General features: G+C 46.6%; 1 protein-coding gene across 9 annotated transcripts in view; it reads left to right on the top strand.

Moving 5' to 3' along the window:
- Positions 1-17,500, top strand: part of LOC308322824 (transcription factor COE3) — a gene marked incomplete at its 5' end in the record, with an annotated part of 134,074 nt that overhangs the window by 97,321 nt on the left and 19,253 nt on the right. For all 9 annotated transcript variants that reach the window (XM_080774297.1, XM_080774292.1, XM_080774290.1 and 6 more), the window contains one exon: positions 5,862-5,950. In XM_080774297.1, the coding sequence (XP_080630423.1) occupies positions 5,862-5,950 (89 nt within the window). The remainder of the gene's footprint in view (positions 1-5,861; positions 5,951-17,500) is intronic.

The raw sequence follows: 17,500 nt of genomic DNA, 5'->3' as shown, positions 1-17,500 counted from the left end.
GTGGGCAATGGGGCCAAACGTTGCAGTGACCTGCATCAATCATAAAATGAATAGAGATGGGAAATTGCAGCACATGTTGCTTGGGGATCGAAGCAGCAGCTGCAAATCCCCCTCATTCCGATAGCCTGGGCCTGTCAGGGGAGATTGTGGCCATAGCTCAGTGCCGTATTTCATATGGAATATGGAGTCCATTTGAAATGATAAGTGTAATATAGGGGAAAACCACGGAGAGCTGCCTATATGTATGAGCGCAGTGAGCCCCATATTGGAGATAGAGTAGCTGCTTTGGATCCGGTGTCTCATTGGGGACATGACTGCGCCTTCACCGAGGCCATCACCGAGAGGAAAAGCAAAACAAAACGTAAAGGTGAGGCCAAATCCCCCAAAGAGCTTGTTTTCATCTCGCTGGTTCCCGAAGAAAGAATAACCGATTTCTCCTGCTATGCGAGGCAGCAGAGTCGCTGACGGCAGTGAGAAAAAGGCAAATGAGAAATAGCCCCGGCATAAATAAATGTAAACAGCTGTGAGTATCGGTACGTAAACATATGCTTAGTGAATGTATACACGCTCCTCTGAAGCATGGAAACCCTTGAAAGCCTGGGATCCTGAGCTGGAAGCAGCTGTGAGACTGATCTAAATGGGTAATGAGTCCGTGCATGGCGAGGTTCCAGTGATCTCCAGCATCTCCTCAATCCTGCAGCGGACCGGTCCTCCTCCTCCCGCTCTGCTCTGCACCGCTCCGTCTATCTAGACGACACTAATCCAGAGTTGATGAACAATAGTCTGAATGTGGGGACGGGAAGTGGATATATTTTACATTTTGATACCAATACTTTTAAAGAAAATGTTGAACTCTGGACTTTTACCTAAACAACTGAGTACTTTGTCGACCACTGGTCTAAGTATGAAACCACAACTAAATAATGTGGATGTATAATGTAGTCACACACAGAAAGCGGCTGATCTGCGAGCTCACAGCGCGTGGGTGTTGGTGTTTGGTGGCATTATTCTACAGTAACAGGAATGTAGAAAGGCACAGTATAGAATCCTCAGTGATAGTTTTTTAACTCCAAATGGGTGGATTTTTACCGCGTTGTAGATTTCACTTGGGCATCTTTTGTCAGAATTTCCAGTGAGAGTTATTTGAAAACGCATTACCCTGTGATGTACAGTACTGTGCACTCACCTTGCAAGCTCAGCACGAGCATATATTGCACGCTAATGATGGGCTGATGGGCGTAATGCCTGGATCCCTTAACCAAAGTGATTGCACGTACTGTACACTGTACACCGCCGTCTAATTCCCCCATCATGATATTATCGTTTCATTCATTTTGTTGCTGGAAAGGAATTTCTATTTTGTGATAGATTTTTTTTTCCCCCCGTAGTCGTACAGAGGTAATTTTTTTTACAATACTTTTCTTCTTCTTTCTTAAAACTGTTGCCAATAATACTATTGCTTTCATTACACAAAACAATATATATTTTTGGCCTATAGTAATTTCTGTTTGTCCTAGTTATGCGGCAACATTCCGATATAGAACCCAACTGATAAAAACATCCTACTATAAATGATGTCTATATTTCTTGCCCAGAAATCTTCCGCCAGAAATACTATACAGGAAACGAGTCAAAGATTGTATTCGGACCTGCTTATCGGCACCCGGGGGGGAGACGAGACAACAATCTCCAGAGAAGTGCCCTGGATTAGTAGCCCTGTAAATGACTGGCCTGGCCATGCATGGCTGATGTGATTAGTACAGACATGCTGAAGATGCCCAGTCAGCAGCCTGCCCTCATTAGCCTTTACAGTAGTTCACATTGTCTCGTGATGCGGATGCTAGCCATTGTCATACTGTGTGTGTGGAAGTCGAACTGGTTGCACAGTAGAGGGGTGGCGATGTCACTTGGCATTATAGCCTTGAATGAGGAATTTGATTCTCCATGTGGGTTTTTATTTAATTTGACTTAAGATGAACTTAAAGGTAAAAAGAGACGATAATTCTAGACCAAGTTATTGTAGTTTATCTTTGTCTTATCTTTGTCTGTAAAGATGATCTGTCACATTTCTTCTGTGGTCGGTGCAACCAGAATGGCACCTTTCTAGTGATACCTCTCTTCTCTTCTCTTCTCTTCTCTTCTCTTCTCTTCTCTTCTCTTCTCTTCTCTTCTCTTCTCTTCTCTTCTCTTCTCTTCTCTTCTCTCCTCTTCTCTTCTCTCCTCTCCTCTGCTGGGTGCCAGCTAGTGTAAAGCCTGTCTGTGATCGCTCTACCCTCCTGGCGACAGGGTTGTTGTAACCCTGACTTAACCTTTGGCACCTAAGGAGGCAGGCTGTTTGTGTTCTTTGGAGGCAAGGCCAGGTGAAAGAACCCAGGCGTTGCCATGGGAATATACGTTCTTAGAGAGGTGCTGTGGCCACTCTTAAAGCGTCCTCTTAATATGTTAGGACAAGGGCTCCTGGGAAGGGCAGTACATGGGCCACATGGGTTAAAAGGACCACAATCAAACAGGTCATTGTTTAATAGCAAACATCTATAGACCTCCCACCACATGCATATTGCAGGTTTTCAGAGGCCGGTAAGCAGAGTGCCAGAACTCAGTCTGTTCAGTGGAATGCTGCCTTCCTCTCCTCTCCCCTTCCCCTGTTTTCTTAAGCAGCCTTATTTCCCTCGTCTTTCCTACAGTTCACCACACACATTCAACCCTGAGAGCATAAGAAATGGACCCATAATACTATGGATTTTTTGCTGACTGTACACATAGTATGCGTACGCGCACGCACACACGCGTACGCACACGCACACACGCACGCACACACACACGCACGCTCGCACCCTATAAGTCTCTTTCTGTCTGTTTACGTTCTGTTTGGTGGGACCCCGACCAGCCGTTTCATCACCCTCACAGTGTGTGGAGAGGGTGAGGCAGGGAGCAATAAATAGATGATTAAATATATAAAGAATGACTCCCTGTTACTCCTCCTCCTTCTCCCCCTCCCCTGTTCTCGTCCATTCCCCCCATTCAGCGCTTTCAACATTGCTTCTGTTTTATTTCTATCCCAACCTTTGCTCTCTCTCTCTCTCTCTCTCTCTCTCTGCCTGTGTGCCTCCTTTCTCTGTGTTATCTCTCCCGTTTGAAACGAGAAGAAGAAGAGAAAAAAGGGGAGGAGGGGGGGGGGGTCACCAGACAACACAAATGCACAAAAGATGTTCAGGGGGGGGTGAGGGGCGGGGGGGGGGGGGGGGGGGGGGGGTTCTCTGTAGAAGAAAAAAAAGGAGTGAGAGAAAAAAAGAAAGGGAAAAAAGAAAACAAAAATCAATACAAATTACGATGGAGAAAGTGGCACTGATGGCTGGGATTGCAGCATATGTTTACACTAAATCAGGCAATCTGTCTTCATATGGGCTGTGTAATGCGCGGGGGGGGTCAGGGTTCGCACAGCACGCCGGCGCTCTCCAATTACTCAGGCTCTTTGCAAAGAGGCAGCCGTATCGATTAGCGGAGAGAGAGGACTACAGGCCTGTAGGCAGCCAATGGGGCGCTGGGGTCAGAGTGCACGGAGATTTTAATAAGGGGAAGTAATGGGCTTAATTTCTTTGAGGGGGATAGTGGAGGTAGGTCTATACTAGATCTCTCTCTCTCTCTCCCTCTCTCTCTATATCTCTCTCTCTCCCTCTCTCTCTCCATCCACCCTGCTAGAGAGCTTCATTAAAAGCGTTATGAGTTCTCTCTCTCTTTGTCTGTGATCTTTCTCCCTCTTCTTTCACTCCTGCTGAGTATTTCCTGTCTTAACACTTCTCTGCCTCTCTTATATGTACGGCGTCTCCCATTCCATTAACTCTGTTAGGAGGTAAATGGCTTTTCTTTTTGTATTCAATTGTTTGAGTTCCCGTAGAGAGCCGCCTTTCACCTGTGTTTTTTTCTCTTAGGTTGGAAACGTATGCACTCGGTGCACAAAATTGACTTTTGAATTCAGTTGATTACTGGGGCCTGCATTACCTCCATGCATCCACTATGCATCCCAAAAAGTCTCTTTGGGATCAAAGCAATGAATCTCTCTTCATCTGAGACAGAGAAAGAGAGAATGAGAGAAAGAGAGAGAGAGGGGGAGGAGGAGGAGGGAGGGAGTAATACATTTAAGCGTCTGTGTTCTTTGGTCCCCTCTCAGGGGCAAAGAGCCCAAATCCAACATGGCAGCCCTCGTGGCGAGGGCCAGTCTATCTCCGTCACCCTTCAGATATCATCCCCACCCTCAGCCACAGCCTGAAAGCCCTTTTTTTTCTTCTCCTCCGCCGCCGTTTGAAACGGGTTCCTACAAATTTGATTTAGCAGCTCGCGGGCTCCCCATTCCCGGGGAAAGAAAACAAATATTGTTATAATGGTAATAACATCTATTTGCCCGCTCGCGACAAACGGTAGCGGGGGCCCTTTGAAAGAGACCCCTTTGCGCGGCCCGTATTGCTACCTTATTCTTATTCATGAAAGCGGCGGTTATGCATATTAGCGCAAACTAGCTATTCTACTCACCGGCATTTGGTGTGTCAATCATCCTTACAGAATACAAGAGGCACTGGTGACAAAAGCGGAGTGGGCACGATCGGCTGACAAATTGTCCCCAAAGTCAAATTTGACAGGCTTTTATGATTAATGGGCTTGATTATGGAGAAGTATCTCCCTAACTCATTTCCGGGTGTTTCTCTTCTCTCCTCGTCCATATAGAGAGGAGGGGAAAAAATGGAGATTGTGTTGTTTGTTCAGCGGGTGAATGACAGAAAAAAGAAGAGGAAGAAGGAAAAAAAAATAGGACTATGGGCTCAACAGAAGGAAAGTGCAATTGAATTAGGCAACGCGCGGTGAGAAGGGAGAGCGGCGGGGACAGGTTGAGTGTAAGGTCTTGCACTTAATAAAGAGAACAGAGAAGATAAGAGAGATCTGACTGTGAGGAGAGAGAGAGAGAGAGAGATCAGCTGACACTCTGATAAAGAGACGTGTGCAGAAGAAGGCAGGGTGGCATGGAGAACCCCCTGGAGCTTTTCAGCGCCTCAGCTGGCACTGGGAGCTGTAACAAGCCTGTTAACATGTTACTGTTAGAATGTCATCTCAAGATCATATAGAGTTTTAAGATGTCCTTCTATAGCGAGAGGATTATGTGAACATCGCCAGGCTTGAATCCCTGGACCAGGGAGGGGAAGTTGAACGATCTGCCCTTCTCCACCGCAGGGTTGAACCGCTTCAGTTCATTTTATTTTATTCCTGCCTAAACGTTGAACCAGTTCAGAGTGTTTCCACTGAAAATGAATTGGTTCAGAATCCTAAAAGTTGGTTCACAACATAGGAACCAAAAAATGGCTGCCGGTTCCGTGAAAGCACCAATAAGGTTCCAAGAACGGAACCAGTTCTAGAACCAAAGGCTTAAAAATGATCGTCTCTTCTTCCTTAGTTCTCCTTGAATGAGGTGCTTAACTCCAGACTGCTCCAGTGGAGCTGATCAGTATGGACAGCCATAGAAGACTATGGTTGTATTGGGCAGCTGCTATACAGTAGTTGTGAATGAGTGCAGACCAAAAAAAAGCACAACCGCAATGAGTATATACACACATATATAAACGCATTGAGTATATGTATATCTAAACGGTTGATGATTTAAAAATGCAGTTTTACACACAATGCAATCAATAGTCATACTGTGTGTTGTGGTGGTACTGTACAGTATGTGCCATGCTCGGAAGAGGTTAACTCCTCACAATGTACATTTTTATTTATTTTTACTTTTGGCAACTATGTTGTCAATCAATCAATCAATCAATCAATGAATCAATGAATCAATCACTCACTCACTCACTGTCCTGTTTGTCACGCAGCCTTGAATGAACCAACCATCGACTACGGCTTCCAGAGGCTACAGAAAGTCATCCCACGCCACCCCGGAGACCCCGAGAGGTTACCCAAGGTCAGTAGAACACAGCAGAACATGGTCAAGTGGTCAAGTTAGCTGATCTGAGGTCAGATGCAGGACGAGGCTTTTTGTCCACACAGAACATAACATTGTCTGGTTCCATCCCAAAGTCCAACACACACTCTTTTACTTGTAAGTATAGCCAGCTGGGCAAATACAATTGAATTTGATTGCTAAATGATGGCTGGTTATCTGCCAAGAAAGACTACCAGCATTTTGGCTGTACGTATGGTGCATTTTGGAGTATATATAGTGAACGATGAGGTTATGATCATTTCTGGCGCTTTTGAACAGATGTGCTAAAGGATAAAATGTGATTGAGACACAGCCTTTTTGTCCCGATGTGGTTACTGTGGAGACCACCCGCAACCAGTTACTACACAGAGTTTAATGCTACTTGTATGGTTTAATTTAACAGAGGACCAACTTTGAAATGCTTGATTGGATTTGTTCGTTCTACTCAATACATACTTGGCACTAGAGGCACCCCTCAATGCCAGCCGCTAAATTGGTCCAGTCCTTCTTAAAACTGGAAACAGCTGTTTATAGGATGCAATACTGCTGCTTTTGCGGATTCTCATTTCCCTCGGCTGGGTTCGGCGTTATGGGCAGCAGCAGCATGCAGGTACACATTCCCTCGGAGGGGAGGAGATGACACGCCGTGATGTAAGATTGTTAACAGATTTATGCATATTATGCATAGTCATGATTAACCCATTCTGAACGGGAACCCGTTTTGGTGTCAGCATCATGTTATGCTTTAGCTATTGAAAAAAAGCAGATCTACAAGCTCGTAGCGCGCCACCGAGTGGCGCGCTACGAGCTTGTAGGTCTGCTATTTTTTGAAAAATCTAAGAACGACTGACATTTTTAGAATCTGATCTCAGGTCAGAATGTGTTAATCAGACCTAGTGTGTGTCCAGTGGAAACCTCGTATGAATCTGATCTCAGGTCAGAATGGGTTAAATGTATATACATGTCTCAATACTTGCCTTTAGACATACTAGGGAAATCATATATGCATGAGCGCATGCCCGCCCACGCAACGCACGCACGCACGCACGCACGCACTTGCATTAAACAGGGGGCCCAAAAAGCAACCAGCCGTCAGGTGCCCTGGGCGGTTTGCTGCCTGGTTAGTATGAAAAGATTATTTTGGCTCCTAAGAAGGTGCTAGGCTAACTGAGCTAGATTCTTTCGGGCAGCAAACTGCTGTGGAGGGGGACAGGATCAGATGGGCCTTGACACTCTAAAGCAGCTGCCAAATTGAAACCATTTATCAAAATCTGACATCGGAGATCCAGTCACCAAAAGCCAGTTTATTTGTAATTTGATACTAATAGTGAGCATACATTGTCTGGCCCCTTTGATGGCCTGATTTGCAGCTAGAGTGAAATCCCCTCCACCCCCATCCACCTTTTAAATATTTATTTATTCAGAACGAAAACTCAATAAGAGCATAGATTCCCCCCCCCCCCTCTTTTCTTCCCTGCAACCACAAGCTTTTCAGACATTTTCGACACGATAGAAATCACAACAAGCGGATTGCGTTAAGCCATGCTATTTGTAAAGGGGCACATTTTGGTCTCGGGGCCAATGAGACATGTCAGGATAGGGTCACGTGATCATTCGGGGATGGTTAAGTTGGCCTGTCACTTCTCTTTTGTTTTTCATCCACTGCTGTCTGGCCCCCACTCCGTCCGCCCGCCCCCTCCACCACCCCGCCTGCTGTTATAGGACATGGAAGGGGATAGAAAGAGAGTTGTCTGGTGTTGGTTTTTGTCAGGCTGCAAGAAACACTATAGACTCGTATAGTCACATAATAAACCGCTCATGCAACGAGAAACACTATAGACTCGTATACCAAATACCGCTCAGGCAGCAACATGGGGGGTGCAGGAGGATATGGAGACACACTGAGGAATACCCTTTGGGTACGCTTAAGGAAGGTCCAGTCGACCCTTTCAGCATAACCTCTAATGAGTGATTGGATTAAGCCGGCATTGGCGACCACACTGTCCAACTAACTGGGACTGGAAGTCAGCCACAGGCAGACACACGCACGCACGCACACAGGCACGCACGCACGCACGCACACATGCACACACGACCCACAGACAGGTACTATAGCTATCGGGCATGCAGCTGATCGAGACTGTTCCTGGATCAGGTTCACCCCTCTAATTTCATTTCCAGTCTGGCTTGGCTGCAAACAGACACCTCTCTTTCTGTAGAAATACAGGCTGGTTGGTTATGGACACCTCGCCCTCTGCACATGCACTGGCAGGCAAATAGACAGCCAGCTATCAAGCGCTGTCCATCTGGTCACAGACAGGGAGCAGTGGAGCACAGATTTCTACCCCTTTTGCACAGTCCAGTCCATCCTGGTCTGTGTTCAATTCCCACATAATTACATACGGTAGGTGGAGACAATGTGGACTAGATCCAGCCTGCTACCATTTACATTTACCCCCAAAAGAGACTCCAGAGCCTGCGTTGAGTTTTCTCTCCCTCACTTGGCTGGAGAGGCAGCCGAGAATTCTGCTCCGTTACAGAAACACTGCCACGAGACCCGTTCCTGGTTCATGGCAAGTTTAACAGCCTATGAATGCTCTCAAACAGACACCTGCATGGACGGAGATTCTTCCGTGCTGCATATGGAAGATCTATTTTTATTTCCAGAGTACGGTTTTGTGGCGGTCGTTGGTGCAAAACCGACCGGCAGAACAATAGCTGGAGAAAGCTGCTATAAAAAGCGCTTTCTCCAGCTATTTTTTCTTCTTCTAAATTAAAGATTGACATTGCAGGCTGAGATTCTCCGTGGGGGCTAAAAACAGAAAGTTCATGGCCTGTATATTGTGATTAGCAAACCATGAGGTTGAGATGAAGTGTGTTTGGTGTCAGAGTGAGCACCTTTCACTCTGATCATTGACCCTCCCACCGTCCTCCCAGCCTGACACCCCTCTCTCCAGGCACTCGTTCAGGGATATTAATTCAAATACGGGGCCACGGACGAGGAAATCCCCCCCCTCTCATTGAAAATAATGAGCAATATTCAATTCATGAGCTGAATTTCAATCCATTTCCTCAACTGCCTATCTCTGAATGAAATTAACCCGGCACCATGTCTCACATCATTATAATACCCGTAACCGACCGCATATGAGCGCTAATCTGCGGGTCCGATCTGGATACGGCTCCCACTCCGCGGCGCTCGGCACCATCCATATTTTATAGAGATCAGCGGGGGCAGTAGCGTCAGCGGGCGGCCGGTGTCGCTGGCGGAGTGCTCTTTGTGTAGCGGGGTTGGCGCGGGGCGGCCGCGCTCTGGTCGGGGGTGATTTATCATTGTTAAGGGCCCTGTCGGATGGGCTTCTCCTCTAGGGTCACTCTGCTCCCCTCTCGCACTGCACCTCCACAACCACCACCAAGCCAGCCCCCCATAATTAAGCCCCTAGAAACCAATGGAGGAAAATAGAAAAAGAAGGAGGGGAGAAAAAAAGGAGGAATATGTCAAGAGACGTATACGGTATACGGACGGAAGAAGGGCAAGGGCAAGGGGGCCGGCGGGGGGCCGGCGGGGGGCTGGAGCTGTGGAGGTTTGGGCCGGCTCGGCTCAGGGAAAGGTGGGAGAGAGCAGGCGATATATAGAGCCAAGGGTTTCTGTTCATGTTGAGAAATGCTCCCCCGTCCGTTCCGACCCGACCCGCCCCGGGACAACAGCGGACATGTTTACTGCATGACTGCATGTATAGTTGGCTCTCTGATTGACTCGGAGTGGGTTCACTTATTACCTACTCTAATGTGGACAGCAGGTTTGATACTGAATTTGCGGGTCGTGAAATTCAACTCGAGAGCTTTGAAAAAGCTCCTTGTAGGAAAACACATGCTCCACCGAACGAAGCCATAAATCAAAAGTTGGGTTTAACCCATTCTGACCGGGAACCCGTTTTGGTGTCAGCATCATGTTATGCTTTAGCTATTGAAAAATAGCAGATCTACAAGCTCATAGCGCGCCACCGAGTGGCGCGCTACGAGCTTGTAGGTCTGCTATTTTTGAAAAATCGAAGAACGACTGACATTTTTAGAATCTGATCTCAGGTCAGAATGGGTTCATCAGACCAGTGTGTGTCCAGTGGAAACCTCGTACGGAATCTGATCTCAGGTCAGAATGGTTTAATTTCCTGTCTATGTGGGATGACCCTGCTGTAAAGGAGGATCTTCTTTTTTATTTTTATCCTTTTTTTTTTTTATCCTTATTTTATCATACCTGGTCTTCCTATTGCCTTTTTTTTCCTTTCGTCCCGTGAGTTATTCCACATTAAACCACTAAAGTGCCCTAAAGAGATGTGCACTCTGCACAAGATGTGTGGTCTGTCGCTCAAAAATACTGTACGCCTGCTGGCTCCCGGAGAGCAGATGAAATGATTTTTCCCAATGGTTTGGGTCATAAAAAGAGTTCTCCCTCTCTCCCTCCCTTCCTCCCTATCTCTCTCTTTCTCTCTCTCTCTCACTCTCACTCACTCACTCACTCACTCACTCACTCACTCACTCACTCACTCACTCACTCACTCACTCACTCACTCCCTCACTCACTCTACATTCTTCCATGCACCCACGTATGGGTGTCGTGTGCACAGACAGACAAAAGAATTACGCACCCATATATATATATATATATATATATATATATATATATATATATATATATATACCGTATGCACACGCACACATGCACGAGTTTGCGCACATATGCACGTATGCACACACACCCACGCCAGTTTAAACCTGTTCTTTTTTTGTGTGTTTGAGGAGACTTCAAAGTCAGCTATGAAACTGTCCAGGACGATCAAGTCTCCTCTGACTTCCTTCTCCTTTTTCACTTCTTCTTCTTCTTCTTCTTCTGTCCTAGAAAGAGAGGGTTCAGTGTTCTATTAACGTTGGAGAATAGTGACTACGTGTATATATTACAGCTACAGTCAGTATGTGTGTGTGATCTGCGTATAATATGCACACACACACACACACACACACACACACACACACACACACACACACACACACACACACACACACACACACACACACATCCCTGAGATCTGGGAGGGTGGGTTGGTTTGTATTGGAGTGTGGTCCAGTGTCACACCCTGCAGTGATTCCCCTCCTGCTGGGTTGAACAAGGAGAGCATTGCTCCAGAGTATAGAGATCACACAGTGACTAATGGTGTGGTGGGGCGATCCGACCCGGCGCTATAGCCTCCACACACACACACACACACACACACACACACACACACACACACACACACACACACACACACGTGCGCACACACACACAAACGCACACACAAAGTGAATCAGAGGCGCCTGCATACCGCACGCTGAGGAGGACGGACCTCAGCGGAGAGCCCACCGGATGTGTTCTCTATATTCTATAATGATCTGAATCCAGATGGCATAATAGATGCTGTGTGTGTGTGTGTGTGTGTGTGTGTGTGTGTGTGTGTGTGTGTGTGTGTGTGTGTGTGTGTGTGTGTGTGTGTGTGTGTGTGTGTGTGTGTGTGTGTGTGTGTGTGTGTGTGTGTGTGTGTGTGTGTGTGTGTGTGTGTGTGTGTGTGTGTGTGTGTGTGTGTGTGCTCCGTCACACATGTTATTTTAGGTTTTTAAAAACATTTTCACGCGGAAAAGTTTGGATGAGGACATATTGAAAAGGTTATGTTTTAAAATGAATACTGCGGTAATACTGGATATACCATTTAAACAGTTTTATTTAATTCAACATGCCTCTGCAGTTTATATAATAATCTACTGCACATTTTAAAATAAATGTAAACGGCAGGTTTGTTTTGTTTTTGTATACTTTTCTTTGTGCTTTCCTTTCTATAGCTTTTATCCATGCTATATTCAGTCGTAATTCTTAAGTGCACTCTGAAGTGTTAAATATAGCGCTGAGCTGAATACAGTCTAATCTTTAGCCAGATGTAACAACTCTGAACCGCTCGGAGGATTGGCCGAGGCTGATTACCCTATCAGCTGTCCTATTGACTATTCTGACTCTATCCCTCCATCCATCCATCCACTCGTCCCTCCATCCATCCATCCATCCATCCCTCCATCCCTCCATCCCTCCATCCCTCTCTCCCTCCCTCCCGCTCGCCTTTTTCGGTCCGGTTATCCCTGAGAGGAAACGAAAGTCTTAACCCATTCTGGGCGGGAACCCAGTGCACACACCCACATGGTGTTAGCATTATGTTATGCTTTAGCTATTGAGAAATAGCAGATCTACAAGCTCATAGCGCGCCACCGAGTGGCGCGCTACGAGCTTGTAGGTCTGCTATTTTCGAAAAATCAAAGAACGACTGACATAGAAACATAGCTATTTCAGAAAACTGTCGGGATTTAGAAGACATTTTTAGAATCTGATCTCAGGTCAGAATGGGTTAACCCACCTACCCCCCCTTTTTCCAACCCCCCCTCCTCTCCTCTCCTCTCCTCTCCTCTCCTCTCCTCTCCTCTCCTCTCCTCTCCTCTCCACACATCCATCGTGATCCATCCATCTCTCCCGGTCCTGAAAGGAAGCGCCTAGAGACCCCTCACATCTCCTCTCAACCCTCTTTTCCCCTCCATCCCTCTCTCTTTTCCCATATTCCCTCTGCACACCCCCATCCTCCCTCTCCCTCTCTCTCTCTCTCTCTCTCTCTCCCTCTCTCTCTCTCTCCTCGGAGGTGTGGGCCAGTGATAAGAGATGATGATGATAACTGGGAGGCAGTGCATTACTGTATTGATTGGGGCAGGGCTTTCAGCGCAGTTAAAGCGGGCCAGCGCCCTGATTGCCGGCACTTGCGCTGACAGGAATCCGATGGCGCTGTCTCTCCACGCCCGACCGCTAAAGGCAGGAGGATGTGTGAGAAGAGGTGTTAGGGGTTGTTGATGTGTGCGTGCGTGCGTGTGTGTGTGTGTGTGTGTGTGTGTGTGTGTGTGTGTGTGTGTGTGTGTGTGTGTGTGTGCACGAGCAAGGGGGGGAGGTCGAGCGAGGTGTTGTGTGTATAATTGTGTGAATGGGTATGTATTTATGGGGCTGGATACTACTCTCTATACACTCACAGTTATGTGGACTATTCTCTCTCTCACACGCGCACACACACGCACACACACACACACACACACACACACACACACACACACACACACACACACACACACACACACACACACGTGCGTGCGTGCGTGTGCCCAGCCATGCATGCATGCGGCTGCACTGTGCAGATCCCTGGTGAGTCAACACCTGGAAGTGCTCTCTAATATGTAGAACACGGTGTGATCTTCGCGTTAGTCGTCTAATCGGGGACAAGTTTGGACCCGGGGCGCCAGGTCTACGCAATTAACTACAAGGCAGAAATTGAGAACAAGGGGGCATTCTGGGTCCCCGCTGGGGAACCTTGGAGTTGTATAGCGACTATAGCCGACCCACGTGATCCATAGGCTGTTATGTTCCGCCGTTATGTCGCGTGTTGTTTGAGGATATAATTAGAAACACATACTGCTTATACAGTATGCGTCCCATGCAGGGACCAGGCAGGGACTACTACTGGCCGCACGCAGCATGCAGGAGAAATGATTTAGTCAAACCCCCAGAGACGGTTCTGCTAAGACTATAGTGTTCTCTGTGGTGTGCAGTGCATTTGTTTTGGGACAATCAGCATGGTTAGGGGGGCTGTTCTTCTCACACACCATGGAGAACAGAACCGATGAGAGAACACAACGCAACGCAGCGGGAACAAACATGCACAATGAAATAAACAGCATGCGCGGGCACGCACACGTGCGCACGCACGCACACACGCACGCACACATACACATACACACACACACGCACACACACATCCAGCGCTTCTGAGCGCTCCAGCAGTGAGGCCTCGAAGGCGTCATTATCTTGAGAAGGCTGTTGTGTCTGTCAAGGCCTAATGAAAATAGAAGGAGCGAAGACACACCGGCACGCACGCACGCACGCACTCACGCACTCACTCACACAAGCACACAAGCACAAAAGCACAATGCGTGTGCATGTGCATGTTTGCTTCAATTTGGCCAGGATTTAATATCTGTGCGTTGTGCACAGCGTTTGCACATGTGTATTCATGCCTGTGTGTTTGTATACAGTGTGAGCACGTGCGTGTGTGCGTGTGCGTGTGTGTGTGTGTGTGTGTGTGTGTGTGTGTGTGTGTGTGTGTGTGTGCGTGTGTGTGTGTGTGTGTGTGTGTGTGTGTGTGTGTGTGTGTGTGTGCATTCAGGGCAGGACTGCGGTTGCCAGAGGGCCTGCATGGTGTTGTAGCCGCCAAGCGTCAGAGACATTAACTAACTTGTGTTTTCTAATGGAGATTAATGAAGCCAGAGCACAGAGGAGAAGGGGGGGAGAGAGAGAGAGAGGGAGAGACACAGAGAGACACAGAGAGAGAGAGAGAGAGAGGAGGTGGAGGATATAAACACTTTTACACATGCATATACTGTACAGATGAACACACACACACACACACACACACACACACACACACACACAGTTGGCAGTGCCAGCTTGTGACAGATTGTGTGGCTGTTCTTAGAGGAAAGAGAAGCATCCTTATAGAGAAGGAGGATGGTGCCTGAGAGGGGGGGGTTCTTTCTGTGAAACATAATATGATAAAACATAATATAATTCCTAATTGATTTTTCCTGGTTAACTCGGTCATAAAAGGGAGTTGTAGTTTGAAGATGAACAGAAACATGTTCGTATCAGTGTGCTACTGTTTAGTAAACTTGTTCTAGTCATCATGTGACATTGTGGTGACTATTGGTTTTGATGTTTACTGTATGTAGGCCTACTGTGTACAACTGTACACTATACAGCAGTGCTTGTCAACCCTTTTCATGTCAAGCTCCATTATTTAGTCAGCATTCGAGCCACGGACCATGCCCGTTTGGGGGGGGATTCACACTATGGTATACCGGATGTGCACTTAGGACCAGTTGTGGTGGTATAGTGTGAACGCATGCGTACCGTTCCCGGAGCGGATCAGTTCCTGGGTCCGCATCGGGACGGGTTGAAGTGTACTGGGATACGGATCGCTGCAATGTGAACGCACTGAATACAGTTGAATGAAGTGTATACTGGGATACGGATCGCTGCAATGTGAACGCACTGAATACAGTTGAATGAAGTGTACTGGGATACGGATCGCTGCAATGTGAACGCACTGAATACAGTTGAATGAAGTGTACTGGGATACGGATCGCTGCGATGTAACGCACTGAATACAGTTGAATGAAGTGTACTGGGATACGGATCGCTGCAATGTGAACGCACTGAATACAGTTGAATGAAGTGTACTGGGATAAGGGATCACTGCGATGTGAACGCACTGAATACAGTTGAATGAAGTGTACTGGGATACGGATCGCTGCGATGTGAACGCACTGAATACAGTTGAATGAAGTGTACTGGGATACGGATCACTGCGATGTGAACGCACTGAATACAGTTGAATGAAGTGTACTGGGATACGGATCGCTGCGATGTGAACGCACTGAATGCAGTTGAATGAAGTGTACTGGGATACGGATCGCTGCAATGTGAACGCACTGAATACAGTTGAATGAAGTGTACTGGGATACGGATCGCTGCGATGTGAACGCACTGAATGCAGTTGAATGAAGTGTACTGGGATACGGATCGCTGCGATATGAACGCACTGAATACAGTTGAATGAAGTGTACTGGGATACGGATCGCTGCGATGTGAACGCACTGAATACAGTTGAATGAAGTGTACTGGGATACGGATCAAGGCCAAAGTGAGTCATAGCCTACAGTGGGGAGGGGACCAGGCAACCGTATTCGGGAACAGACTCGGTGTGAATTCCCCCCTTAGCCTCTCAGACCCAAAACTAAAGAATATTTTTGATCGTTGGATAAGATTTCATTATTATTATTATAAACGCAGCACTCCTAAACTAGATACTTGTCCTTTATGAAAACCGGAGCCGCATTGCAACCCACCACACCTCATTCAAGTTCTGTACTCAGCAGAAAGATAAATTGCAATAATAGATTCCAAACGTTGATATATTCCATAATAACGTTCTTCTGTATTGGAAGCCTTTATCATTTTGAGTGTGAAAGTTGCACGATTCATTGGACAAACATTTACTGGCGTTAATAATACACGGGCGTTGTTGCTTGCTTTGCTCTGTGATTATGCGTACGTAACGACTAACGAGACACATGCCTGTATAACCACTCCCACCCAGATTAGCCAAAAACACCCTTTTTTCCCTCTTTTGCTCTCGTCGGTGCAGTGCAGTGTTGTTTCTGTAACCGGTGCTGTAATCTAGTAGCCTGGGGTCCACCTACAGTATATGCTTTCTATGGCATAGGCAGCTCCCAGCAGAATCTAGACGCAGCTGCGCGACATGAGACTAATTAATTAGAGAGTGTGTGCGTCAATTTAACAAAGGTGCAGACGATCAGAAATCAGCAGGGAGTGATTGACGTTTGCGCTACTTTATATATGCCGAATTGAAGTGGACTCGGCCCCAGACTTTTTTTATTTCTACCTGGAAATTAAAACGTCTGGGTTTCTGGTATCTTTTAGCCCGTGTGCCCCAAAAAGAGAGATTAGATGTTTGCCCGGGACCCAAACTAGTGAAAATACGCCTTGCTTCGCGCCACATTGTGAGCTTGTATAGATAAACGCGTATTATACACGTTTGTTTTCTAATTTGGAATTTCTTACATTTTTATTTCATTTCTTCATGACATTACTGAAAAGAAAATCATTGGATTTTGTTATTAATTCATGAAAGGTTTTGCTTTTTGTGAATGTTTTTACTTTTTAGATTATTTTTCGAAAACATAACAATGTGTCCGCGACCCACAAATGGGTCCCGACCCACTGTTTGGGAACCAGCGTTCTACAACCATTCTCACATTAAGGCCCATTTTGTATTGGGCATTTGAGCCACGGGACCACCATGAGATTTAGCCTCGCAGACCCAAAACTGAAGAAAATGTTGTTATCATTATCGATAACAAAAATGTGTACGTGCGTGTTATCGTACAATTCAATGATGTTGGCAAACGTTAACAATGCTTCTATATTCTCTAATTCTGTAGACTTCTTAACCCATTCTGAACGGGAACCCATTTTGGTGTTAGCATCATGTTATGCTTTAGCTATTGAAAAATAGCAGATCTACAAGCTCATAGCGCGCCACCGAGTGGCGCGCTACGAGCTTGTAGGTCTGCTATTTTTGAAAAATCGAAGAACGACTGACATTTTTAGAATCTGATCTCAGGTCAGAATGGGTTAATCAGACCAGTGTGTGTGTCCAGTGGAAACCTCGTATGAATCTGATCTCAGGTCAGAATGGGTTAAGTTATGCAGATTAACAATAATGTAGCTCTCAAGAGTTAAAGATCTATAAGGGTCCGTTTGGGGACCATGTGGAACCCCCTCAAGGACCACCGGTGGTCCCCGGAACGCTGGTCTATACAGATAGCACAGCGCTC

This window comes from Protomyctophum bolini (genome assembly GCF_963924005.1).
Source record: "Protomyctophum bolini genome assembly, chromosome: 10".
Taxonomy (NCBI): Eukaryota; Metazoa; Chordata; class Actinopteri; order Myctophiformes; family Myctophidae; genus Protomyctophum; species Protomyctophum bolini.
Note: the sequence above shows the minus strand (reverse complement) of the source record. Positions and strands in the feature narration are given on the sequence as shown.